The following is a 13,831-nucleotide window of genomic DNA, read 5'->3' on the forward strand; positions in this document are numbered from 1 at the left end:
TAAAATGAGCAAGGGTGTGAGCATAATTAATTTATCTATTTTTAAATGAGCATGGGTTTTTACATCTTCAAGCTTTGGGTAATTTTCGAGTATAAAAATCACTAACTCAAAAGTTGCAATATGAATCATCTTAATGATCAGAATTAAATGAAATTCATATTATTCGTCCAGCTAGCTAATTGGAGCAAGCGATGATATTATATTATAGTTTGAGAAACCATGCAAGTATATATCAAAGTAAAAATAAATATTTGAAGGGTAAAAACTATATTTCACCCGTCAGTTCTTTCATTCAATTTTCAACCTATTCCGGAGATTATCTAAAAGATCACTTACCGAGGCCTCTCTTCTTTGATCTTCCGTCTCTGGCCTGAGTTTCATCTTCTTCTTCGTCACATAACCTGGTCAGCTTGATGGAAGTACTCCTCAAACTCTTCTACTTCTTGTTTCTGACGCCTTTTTTAACTTTGAAGGTACAAAAATCCACGTGGCATTCATCTGCTTGTTGATCACACGTGCCGCATAGTCTGGGATCTTTGCACGCTTGGAGGAGTACTTCCCAGACTTCAAGTTCAAGTAGTCACTGACAAACGCTAAGCAGTCCATCAAGCTCTCTTTAGCCAATCCTTTCATGTCGTAAGCCTGCGATCTCCTCCACAGGCTCTTACAGTGAGGAGTCACCGCACTGGATAGACACAGAGCTCGAGTTGCGTCACTTATGGCTGCGTCTGTGTTCCTCAGTAGTAAGAAGCATTGAGCTCTGTTGCTATAGAGAACAACTCTCTCTTTTCTCATCCTTATTGGACACAAATTCAAAGCCTCTGAGTACTGCATCTTAGCCTTTGCAATGTCCCCTGACCAAAACCCTACATTTCCATCCCTTTTAAGCTTTCCTACCAAGAGCTTTCTCTCCCTAATTTCTTGTTTGGACATCAGCTTCTCTTCCTTTTTCCTTTCAACCTTCAAGTTCCATATTTCTCCTAATGCTTTCTCAGCTCTTTTGCTCTTCAACTTTAAATTACCATACTTGATCTTATGATAGTCTTGTAAGAGTGCCTGAGTGATTGTGTCTCCTAGCTTTGGTCTTCCTCCAGTATCTCCAAGTTCGACAAGATCGGCAAGAATTGGAGCTGCAATATCAATAACGTTATATCTTGTATCTGGGTCTTTAAGAATCAGCAAGAGACAATCAATGGCCGTGTACTGACAGTCATCCGAGGATCTTGAAACGCTGCAAAGACTCTCTGTGACTTCTTTCAAATCTGCTACACTTCTTCTTCCAGTTTTTGTCTGACAAAGAGTTCTAATGAGTCCTATTCCTCCAGGCGAGGCCTGAATTGCAAAACCTCCCCACATTCCACGCAAATCCTTCAAGAATTCTTTCTTGCAGATTAAACTGAGACATCTTTCTTTGCATGCAAAGCAGTTGAGGAGAAAAAGAGACCAGCATTGAAGCTGGCTAGCCCATTCTTCTGCCTTTCTGTTTTCAAGCTCCAACCCTCCAAGCCCTCTAGTCAGCAGGTCACTGTGGTACTTCAACCTCTTTGAGTCTCTCACGCCAACGAACTTATCGTAGACCTCGTCGAGGCATGTGGAGGCTATCCTCATGGTTAATTCCGCGATCTCCACATCATGCGCAGCAATGGCTTCAAAAGTTCTCTCATGGCTGGCCAGGTGTCCAAGTGCTCGAACCGCCACTCTTTTCTCGACCCAAGTAATCTTACCTCGCAAAAGCTCCATTAATGGAAATATCACGCCTGAGTTAATTGCATTTTCCGCAAACTGGTCGTTTTTCATGGTATAGGAGCCGATGATATGCGCTGCATAGTAGGGGATATAGATGTTCTGGTCCTTGAGAAGCCAGTCTCGGTCGTTGATGCCTTTGCGGATTAGTTTTGCCATGCACTCAAAGATGCCAAGAGACGGGAATTCTGGGTCATCGGCTTGTATCATGGCGATGTTCCAGAGTCCACTTAGAGAGAGAATATGTTCTGGGTTTTCTCTGAGAGGCATTTCTTCAAAGAATTTGGAGATTTTCACTCTTCTAAGTGATGGGTCTGGCTCATTGATCAAGGTACAGAAGAAACAAAGAAGGTTGGTGCATGTTGGCTGGGCGAAATGGTTGGTATTCTTGGCTGTTGTCTTATGTGGGCAAAGGGACTCCATGGCTAAGAGCAAGAAGGTCGGAGTCTTCGGGGTTGGTATATATGGATGGATAGTGGGCAAGAAAGACGATCGATCACTTTGCTCGATTTCTTGTGGTGCAGTTGCATCTAGTTGAGCACGACTGGATTATAAAAGAAAAAAAGTTAAGCATATATATGTGTGTGTGTGGAGAGAGAGAGAGAGAGAGCTGTATCGTCTATATTCTACGTGCGTGGCCACCATCCATATAAATGAAATTACTAGAATGTCCAATAGCTTGGCCACATCATTGCCTCAAACATCTATCTTTTTAAGTTTAATGAGAGTCAAAAACACATGATGAGTCTCAACACCCACTTTAAGCATCCTTACTTCAAAGCTATCTACATATATATGATGGGGAGGATCATTAACACGAGTACTTCCATCAACTTGAGTCACTGAACTGACAAGAATGAAAATGTTCCTCTCGGCCCCAAATCACATTGCACAGGGTGGCTCTCAAAACTACTTAGTTTCCTATTCTTCTGCAACAAAATGAGAAAAGCACACCCGCCATGTCATTATGCCATGGCATGCATGCTGTGCTTTGGTTGCGCAACAAACAAAGTAATCACTAATCATCAGCTCAGTCCCCATAGTCCTGACTATAAATGGGTGGGTGATGGACCACAATTCCATTTCGGGACTATATAATATATAGGAAAATACATAAGGACCAGTTAATTTCAAATGAAAGATTCAGAGGTACAGCTATCAAACTTTTCTTTTGCCAATGAAACAATGGGGTTGCAGTTGATACAAGCAAGTCATGATGTACCCCATCTCGCTTCCTTAAAAATCAAGTTAACCAGGCTCTGGTCCCCCTCCATAACAAGCGTATCAATGGCGCCATTAATCATGTGTCCCAGAATAATCACTTTAGAACTTGACAAGTACACACTAGCTAGTTCTCAGCTCGATTAATGAAATGTTATTCAGTTTCCAGCTCAAAAATCGAAAGAAACCCACTAGATCTATATACAGCCAAGTACAATTTTGTGGGTCTCAAGGATCTGCGGCTACCACATCTACAACAAAAGCATGTTTCCAATCTTATTTTTAGTGTGCTAACTTGGTTTAAATATATTTATACTATAGCTAGCATTAGTTAATGCCTTTTGCCACTACTGCTAAAGGCTCAGCATGAATCAGGATCTATGGCTGTTTAGTTCATATCTAGAGCCATCTGTACCTATCAAAACTAAGTTGCATGTGATCTTTACTACTTTGGAGTTTCGCGTGCGCTACATAGATTTTTAGGCATATATTATATGATCTCGGACTTTGTCAACTCAGCATGATTAAAAACTGTATTTGAGAATATTGTAACTAAACTTACCTTTAAGAATGACTAAGAAACTCAAATATTTCAGAAATATAAAATTCTCACGTTTACTTTATTCCTAAACATTCCGAGCGCAAGAACTAACAACGATATACATTTCTATATATGTAATGTCTCCAAGGGTCGAATATATCTATCAATCACTTGTTTGTTGCAGGAGAATTAGCTTAATTCAGCTGTATGGAAGCGTTTTGCTGACCTGTTTGGGTTTTCAGCTTTACTGCATTTTCAGTTGAAAGATATACATGAGACTGGTCAATTGGAGATTGGCTACTAGAAGAAAGGTGATCAAGTTAATTTCCATTCTTGAAATTCCATTACTCCTATGTTTAACTTATGAGAGTTATGTTCAGCTGGAAATTATCATTATTTTAATGATGCTGAAAAGCCAGTGATTACTACTGTCATCAATAAAACTACTAGATGGATAAAGGAGTACTTAAATGGATTCATCAAACCTATACAAATTTTTAAAGTTTCACTACTGAGATCTCTATGTTTGAAATCCACTCTTGTCAAAACCAAGAGAACCTTCCCAATTTGCTGGAGGCCGGCCGCGGCCTGGTAATGCCACTCTCAAATTTAACTTGATCAATATTGATGGATCGATCAGCTTTTGGTAATCCGGGGTTTTCAGGTTGTGGGAGCGTACCAATTAGAGCAGCTAATGGTGGTTTTATCTTTGGTTTCTCTCTTCATTTGGGCATAGGGTCAACAGATATATATGCTGAATTATCATCTTTAAGTAAGGGCTAATTTACTGCTTCCAACTGGGTTTTGTTGATGCATGTGATTTTTTAGCCAGATTCAGCAATCATTGTTCACTGGTTCCAGAATTTGCTAGCCCCTCCAGGGAATATGGGATAATATCCTTACATTTCAACAAGTTGGGCCATTTTCTTTAGAGCGCGCGTGTTTTTCGAGGATAGAATTGTGTTGGCAATTGCTTAGAAAGATTGGGAGCTTTAGGTATCTCAGTTATATATATTATGCTTTTTCAGCTTCCAAAAATGGCATTGGGAGAGTTTAGAATGGATGCAGCTGGTTTGCCAAGTTTTAGACACACATAAATAGATTCTTGTTAATTTAAATTCTGATCATAGGCCATGGTTTTCTTTTTTGGAAAATGTTAGGAGCAGTACTACACGCGCACGGCAGCACTCTTTTGTTTATTGTTTTCTGTATATTTTTGCAAGTGTACATATCGTTAATAAGTGTGCATTCTGTTATTAATACAGATTAAGTGGGTTTTTGTACCTCTAGCTTAATTTCTTGTAACATCTATACTCCTCACTATATATATATATATATATGAGTTAATCTTCTGCCGGTCAGGCTGTTGATCTTCAAATAATAGCCCTCAAATGGGTGAGTGCCACGTAGGCTTCGCACCTTAGCTACCACGTGCCCCCACTGCAGGAGATCACGCACGTTGACCCATCCCTCATCCCCTCTCCATCCCCTCTCTGCTCCCCTCTCCGCCACTCTCTTCATCGTTGCTTCCATTGCTCCTAGCCTCCTCTCCTGATTCTAGCACAGAAAATCAAATTTTTTCCAAAAATAAAGGAATATCAATGATTAATGTCCAAAATTGGTTCATTACTATCACCAACAAAAAAAATTAATGCGTTAATAGAGTAAACTTGAAATACGACCAATTTGTCACAAAGATCAAAACTTTCAATTCCTATTATTTTTTCCCCGATTCTTTACCCGTAAACAAGCAAAGGAAAAGAGGAAGAAAAGATTATTGTATGATATATTAGGTAAAATTGTACAGGATTTGACGAGCTTGAAGGAATTGGCAGATTTATCGAAGAGATCGATGACGTCTTCATATTTGGAACAGAACAAACCCCAGCCATTGAGCTTCTTTTCTGCTTTTTTCTAGAACTCCTATACTCTCGTAATCTGATCCCCCATTTGATACTACTAAGATTTTTCTCCCGAGTTGGGAGAGAAAAGATCAAAGAGGGAGAGAATTATGCAATAGAAAAAATGTTGTCGTCAAGGTCAGGTTTGATTGCAATGAGAAAGGGATCAGTGCCTTTCGACTGTTGTAGTCTTTGGTTCGTTTGGGTTTGGAATACTAGAAGAGTTTGTGGTGGGCGTTGGAGATGGTGGGCGATGGCAAAATTACTGGAGGGTGACGGAGCAGCGGTGGGCGACGGCGGCAAGAAAAGAGTGAGGTGATGAGGTTGAGGTCGAGGAACGACTGGGGCTTACCGGTTTTGATCCTGCATAATTCATATTCCAATGTGATGCACCTCTTTTGGTTTATGTGGAATATGTGACGTGGCAAAATGCTATTGGTGTCTGTTAAGGCCACAACAACAGCCTGACCGGTTCAAATTGGAACTGTATATATATATATATATATATATATATACGAGGAATATTTCTAGTATATATAACTAGGATCTTGTTGTAGAAAAGTGACTATTTATATAATTTGCAACATTCACTTATATTTCTCTCTTCAAGTTCACCACAATATAGTTTGATACTAAGTACTTAAAAATTTAATTGAGACGGATTGGAAAGGAAAAATTGTATATACTCATATGCCAGCCTTTGAGATAACATGCATTATTTGTGTTTGAATAAATATAGATAGAAGTCACTATTGAGTGCATCCATTTTACACACATGATGTGGCATCATATAAACCACACATCTCTCTAAGTGAGTGTTGGGAATAATCAATTAGAAGAAGCCACGCAGTGAGTGCAAAGTGTGCACTGCTATAATGGCTTCTCTCTAGCATTACTCTTTGTGTTTTAGAACATAAATGTACTCATAGATTTTTTTATACATGTGCGAGATACACGTATAGCTCTTTTAATAATTTTTTTATATAACTATGTTTTAAATCGAGAATATCTTTAAAACAATGTTTATATTTACATTTTTTTTTTTTTTTGCCAAAAGGAGGGCGGCACCTCTAGCACTTTATTAATAATCTCACTTGTGGCAGAGGAAAACCGTGGTTATAAAAAACCCAACTTAATAAACCAACCAAACAACTCCCAACCATACTACCTATCTACTCAGCAAGCCAAAACATCAACATAACTTCCTTTGTCAAACATAAGCTTTACCCATTCTATCCAACCTGTGTAGTCCCTTGACTGGTAACTGAGCAACCTCAAAAATGAAATACTCCTCACTCATAGCACCACCTCTAGCAAGCTCATCTGCTACCTTATTACATTCTCTATACAAATGAGATATAGAAAAATCAAAGTCCTCCAAAAGAGATAATAAAAGATCCCAAAAATCTCAAAGATACCAAACTGTACAATATTTACCTACCAACCTAGAAACTACAATTAAATAATCGCATTCTATATCAATGCAAAAAAATCCCAACTGCTGACAGTTTCTTATTCATTATACAACAGCACGTAACTCAGCTTCATTGTTAGCAACCGATCCAAAAAATTTTGAGAAAGCAAAAATTAACTTTCCCTCATGATCACGCAAAACCTTAACCCCAAAAAAAAAAAACCTTCCCCCATACCAAGATTACCAAGGCAGCTACCATCTAAATTTAATTTCAATCTACCTGAGGATGGCCTTAACCACTGAACAACCTGCAAACAGCCAGAATTCTTCATAGAAATTCGAATCCCCAGATTCTGCAATACCTGTAAGTCACCATTCTCCATATTCCTTCATTCAAAACCTTTTGCAATGACCCTCACCTAGTGTTTAATCGAAGTCCAGACTTCCATAATATTTTCCTATTTCCCTTCCATCCTTGCTACACATCGGCGCCTCCACAATCTCCAAACCACTAAGCTAGGAATTAGACCCAACAACAAGCTACTTTGAGAACTCCTTCTTGCTCTATTAAACCATAGTTGAGTCCGCTCCCTCCAATCTTGGTTTTCTCGAAATGGCATCTTGAGTTCAACTAAATACTTTCTCCATACTTGTGCGAAATCTCTCATACACAAGATATGATCCAAATCCTCTCCCTTACCCTCTACACAGCAATCACAAAGCGACACAATCGGGATCCCCAATTTCCGTACTTGGATCATCCACTAAGGCAATTAAAAGTCGCTTTCCACATACAAATTGATATTTTCTTTGGTAACCATTTATTCCATTTCCACTTGGCCCAAGGAAATTCCAGCATTCTAATTATGATATATTCCTATGCAGATTTGGATGAAAAACACCCATTTTTTTTTCAGGTTTCCATACTAAAATGTCTTTTTCCTCTCTCAGATTCCTTACTTTTTCCATCACCTCAGGTTTTTTTTGTACCCAATAACGTTTAGGGTCTATCCACATCCCAAACATTATTAACAACAAACTCCCGAATAGTGGTTGTCTTCTCTTCCCCTCTAACCATCATTTCATCACAAAAATGACCAAAACCCATGAAATTATCATACCATAATGACACCCGACCCTCTCTAACTTTCCAGAAAGAATTGTTCAACAAATCTGACAATCTTTTTCCAAAACATCGAACCAACACCATTACTAATACATAAGGAAATGTGCTTGTTCTTGATATATTTGGCTCTGAAAAAGTTAGCCCACAACGAATTTTGATACAAAATCTATCCACATCCCAAACATTATTAACAACAAATTCCTGAATAGTTGTTGCCTTCTTTTCCTCTCTAACCATCATTTTATCACAAAGAGAACCAAAACCCATGAAATTATCATACCATAATGACACCCACCCCTCTCTAATTTTCCAGAAAGAATTGTTCAACAAATCTGACAAAGTCGCCATAATCTTTTTTCCAGAATATCGAACCAGCACCATCACTAATACATAAGGAAAGGTGCTTGTTCTTGATATATTTGGCTCTGAAAAAGTTAGTCCACAACGAGTTTTGATACAAAATCTATCCACATCCCAAACATTATTAACAACAAATTCTCGAATAGTGGTTGTCTCTCTTCCTCTCTAACCATCATTTCATCACAAAGAGGACCAAAACCCATGAAACTATCATACCTAAATGACACATGCCCCTCTCTAATTTTCCAGAGAGAATTGTTCAACAAATCTGAAAAAGTCGCCATAATCTTTTTCCAAAACATCGAACCAGCACCATCACTAATACATAAGGAAATGTGCTTGTTCTTGATATATTTGGCTCTGAAAAAGTTAGCCCACAACGAGTTTTGATACAAAATTTGCCAGCCAAATTTCATGAATAAGGATCTTTGCACCTCGCTCAACTTTCACACCCCAATACCTCCTTCCTCTACAGGCAAGCATAATTTCTTCCAAGATCACAGTTTTCGGCACCTGCAAAATTGAAAGAAGGTGAATAGGCATGCTCGAGAGCACATGCCTTAACAAAATAAGCCTTCCACCCTGCGAAAGCAATTTACTTTTCCAGCCAGAGATTTTCTTCCTTACCCGCTCCACCAGAGGTTCAAAATGTATAGCTCTCAAGCGACCATCTACTATCGGAGCACCCAAATAAGAAAATGGAAAACTTCCTTCTAAAAGTCTTGTTTCCTCCAAAATCTCCCTAGATCGATTATGAGAAACCTTTTTAGAGAGAAAAATTACCGTTTTATCCAGATTCATACATTGCTCCGACCAACATTCATATTGTTTCAAAACACGCATCAAACCTCTTATTGACCTCCTATCTCTATTAGCAAAAATAACTAGATCATCTGCATAAAGAAGGTGAGAAACTCTCAGAGCATTTAAGGGGTGTGAGAAAGGCAAAATACTCCCCTCCTTCATAATCTTATTTAGCACCCTCGACAATATCTCCTCCATAAGAATAAATAAATATGGAGAAAGAGGATCTCCCTGCCAAAGACCCCTTTTAGATTTAAAGAAACCTCTATAAGTTCCATTCATCATCACTAAGAACCAAGGCGAACAAACACAATTATTCACCAATTTTTGAAAAAAATCCAGTACCTCTAGAGTACATAAAACATGATCCAAAAACCTCCAATCCACTCGGTCATATGCCTTACTCATATCAATTTTCAACAAGATACTCCCCCCAGCCTTCCTATGTAACAACTTCATTCATCTCTTGAGTAAGAGAAATATTAGCCAATATACTTCGACCTTTAACAAATGCCCTTGCTCAGAAGAAATTATCTTAACAAGCAACGAAGATAATTTATAAACTAAAAGTTTAAAGAAAACCTTATAGATGACATTGCAAAGACTGATCGGTTTGAACTTATCAAAACACTGTGGATTCTTCACCTTAGGAATAAGCACCAAGTAAGAAGCTGTATAATACCGAGGAAGCTCACACCCTCTGAAAATCTCCTTCACCGCCTCCATAACATCCATCTTCACTATATTCCAACATGCCAAATAAAAAGCAGATCCAAAACCATCAAGCCACGGGCTAGAATCAGAACCGAAGAGAGAGCCAATTTGACTTCTCCCTTCGTTGGTTCAAGCTTCAGGTTTTGTGCATCATCATCAAAAATACCTTGAGGAAACAACTGTTTCAAATCCAGTAGTTAAACTAAATTTTCTTGCATCAGAAACGACTCAAAATACTTCACAGCCTTTTCATGAACTCTTTTTGGAGAATCCAAAAAACTCCCATCCGGAAGCCTCATTTCTCTGAAACTAGAATTACTTCTTCTCTGTGCAATAATCGCATAGAAAAATCTAGAATTTTGATCACCCTCCACCCACCCCTTTTTCTTTGCTTGTTGAGCTATGCGCATATCCTCTCGTTTCAACCAGACCTCTAGTTCAGCCTTTGTTGCCAATAAATCCGCCTCATCCTTTTCATTATAATTCGATTGCAAGGATCTCTCAAGGACCTCTAATCTTTCTTCCAACTCTTGAATAACAACATCCATCAGCCCAAACTTTTCTTTATTCCAAGCCCGAAGCGCAATCTTCAATCTTTTCAATTTCTCGGCTAATTTGGACAAACCAAAATTTGATACAACTGATTCTCTCCAAGAGCTTGTCACCACATTCAAGAAATCTTCATGAGAGATCCACATGTTCTGAAACCGAAATAGAGAAAGGTCCATAAAGCCTAAAATCAGGAGAGAAAAAAAAAACTTTAACAAAATAAGAGAATAATCCGAAATTTGCCTCTCTAAAAATTGAGCAGAGGCTTTCCCAAAATGAGCCAAAAAAAGATTGTTCACGAGCACCCTATCAAGTTTGGCCCAGCTTCTAGCCATACCAAGTTGACCATTATACCAAGAAAGTTGTCTCCCTTCCATCCTTAAATCCAGAAGTCCACACCTATCAATACAAAGTTAAAATCCTCCATAGCCAAAATAGATCTCGGCCTACCACCCTTCCTCTCCTCATTCGATCGAATAATATTGAAATCCCTAGCACCACCCAAGGCAAGCCCACACTAGAGACTCCCCCCAAATGTTTCCATAAAGCTCGTCGATCTATATGGTTACATTTTGCATAAACAAAAGTTGCCAAAAACGACTTATCACCTCCTGAAAAAACACCTGTAATTGATTGATTAGAGGTACTAACCAATTCAAAATCAATCTTTTCCTTCCAACAAACCCATATTTTGCCTCATTCATCCATATTCGAGCAGGTCATAGAAAAGTTTAAAGTATATGCCCAGCTTTGCAATCTGTCAACAGCTTGAAACGGTTCTGAAATCACTAATATACACATGTCAAACTTCCTTACTAACTTCCTCAATCTCCTCCGTGATGTTCCAACACCACGAATATTCCACACTATGATCTTATCAATCATAAATTTGGTTTTTAAGGTTGGGTCTTAACCCTTCGAGACTTCCTTACCACTGATTTTTTTTTACAACTTGTTTTAATCTCTTTATCCATGCTTGTTCCAGGAGCAGAATTGTAATCCTTCTGAGATACTGAGATATCTTCACATTCCCCTTCTGAAAGCATTTCAAAACGATTCCTATGAATAATGCCTTCAACCATGACTTCCACCTCTCAGCCAGACTGACCCTCTTCACTAATAATCTTCAAAATCGACTCAGCAACCACCTTCTCCACTGCTTCATACTTCTCCACTGTATGGCCATCATTAGTAATTTCCCCTTCCTCAACCACAACATTATCAACAACATTCTCCTCTTCCACATGCACTAATTCTTTCAACCCACTAGTACTTTCCTCTACAATTACATTAACAGGCTTTTAAACTTGCATTTCAACAACAACTTTTTTCCCACTTCCAACAATCTTCTCCTCCACAACCTGAACATTCTTTTTTCTCCCAACTTCCTTCCACACTTTTTCCTCCCCATCTTTCTTATGACCCTTCGGATCATTCTTCCTATTAGCTTGGGTTTTTTCCTGCTTTCCAACATGACACACCACTACAGTATGTCCTTGCCTAAAACACTTTGTACAATAAAACCTCTCTTCTCATACACCACCTCTTGCCATCTAGGCTCTTTATTACCAACAATTATTGAAAATCCTGAAACAGGTTCATCTAGCAGATCAATCTCCACACAAAGTCTTGTCCCTGTAGCTCTAGTTCGGTACAATGTAGCTTTATTGGTTCCGAGAAACCTTCCAAACCGAGATGCTAGAGACTGTAAACAGTCCAACCTGTAGAGGTGCAATGGCAACCCCGAAAGAAAAATCCATTAAGGAGCAATGGAAGGCTCTTTTCTAACATCAAAATCCACAAACCAGTTAAACAATCTAAATTGACATCCCGCCACCACCCTCCCGAGTTGAATTTAAAGATCAAAGCGAACTTCAAATCCTAGGCAACCCGCTCCATCTCCACCTTAGAAAATACAAAACCCAACACCCCATCAATCAACTCTGGCTATCTTGGAGGAATCTGAAATTTAGCTGCAGGCAAAGGTCGATTTAGCGCATCCAGAAAGGAGCAACGATCCCCTCCCAATCCCTGATTCTCACCCTTAGCCCCTTAGCCCTCTGCTCCACCTCCGTCACCACCAATAGCAATCACCGCCTCAGACCCATTCAAACCCATCACAAATCCTGCTGGTAATAGAAGGCTATCGTAAGGGAAAACTCTGGCAACTGCTGAAGCCATAGACCAGATTGTCCAAAACGCGACTCAATGAAACCCTAGCAAAGCGTGAAACCACCCTGCCACGTTAGCAATCTGCTAGCTAACAAATTATAAGAAGGTAATAATTTCATTATATTTACAAGTTATTTTACAAAATATCCATATTTTAAAATAGAGTTGTATTAAAAATTGTAAACTAGTTCATGTATGTGTATTATTTTCGATGTTGAGAGGATGATGATAAAAAGAATTATAAGAAAACTTTTCCATTTTCTAATTTTTTTTATACCCAAGATATTATATAACGCGATCAAAACTGTAGACAAAAAAGTGAGATACAACTCATGAACATTAATTATCTTTTTTCATAAAGTTTCTATATAAATACTTAGGATTTATTATGCATCAGTTATTATTCATTCTCATACTTCACATCTATAATTTTTTCATTAAGTGTGGAGGTATTTTTTTTTTAAGATATGAAAGTGATTTTCATAATCTGAAGTAATGGATAATGACGGCAAAAAAGAATTTTTCATACTTACATAGCCTAGACTCATGCACGGTGAGTGGGGACAGAAGAGTGGGGACTTCTGCTGGACCTATTCTCATTTCCCATGGACAGGAACCGCGTGCATGATGGATGCCCGTTGCCATTGGCAGAAACTTCTAAATACGGACCGTTATAAGACCCAAAAATAAAAAAGGGCAGGCAAAGTACTTCACTTCGATGATGGACAGTTTACAGAGGGCAGCCAAATGGGTCAAAAGACAATGCAAACACACAGTCACGAGAGATATCATAAAGAAAATATAAAGGAAAATGCTATTTCTACAGAAGTTTTCCACCGAAAACTTTTACCGAAATTGTATTTTATTTTTTTTTATTTTTTTATTTTTACTTAGTGATTAAAGAATGTTTTTAAATGAATTTATGATTTTTTTATATTTTTTAAAAATATTTAAAGTGTTTAAAAAAATGATTGAAAAAAAAACAAAAAAAAATAACTTTTGCCTTTCGGTAGAAGTTTTCGGTGGAAAACTTCTGTAGGAATAGCAGTGCTCAAATATAAAACAAAGTTTCTCATAATTGGAAAAAGCTATTGCTCCGCTGGTCACTTTTATTTATTTTTAATTTTTTTTTACTTAATAATTAAAAAAATATTATTTTTATAATATTATAAATTTTTAAAAACAAATATTAAAAATATTTATATAAAAAAATAAAATAAAATAACTAGCGAGAGCGAGTAAAACCACCCCTCATAATTTTATTATATTCATTATGAGTAATACTC

At 38.0% G+C, this 13,831-nt stretch overlaps 1 protein-coding gene across 1 annotated transcript; it reads right to left on the reverse strand.

Annotated features, from left to right (window-relative positions):
• Positions 1 to 251: 251 nt before the first annotated feature.
• LOC109013877 lies at positions 252 to 2,411 on the reverse strand. The gene has a single exon (XM_018996112.2). It carries the CDS (start codon positions 2,164 to 2,166, stop codon positions 427 to 429), a length of 1,740 nt encoding a protein of 579 aa, XP_018851657.1. The 5' UTR covers positions 2,167 to 2,411; the 3' UTR covers positions 252 to 426.
• Positions 2,412 to 13,831: the final 11,420 nt, after the last annotated feature.

The sequence above is a fragment of the Juglans regia genome, chromosome 7 (assembly GCF_001411555.2).
Source record: "Juglans regia cultivar Chandler chromosome 7, Walnut 2.0, whole genome shotgun sequence".
Taxonomy (NCBI): Eukaryota; Viridiplantae; Streptophyta; class Magnoliopsida; order Fagales; family Juglandaceae; genus Juglans; species Juglans regia.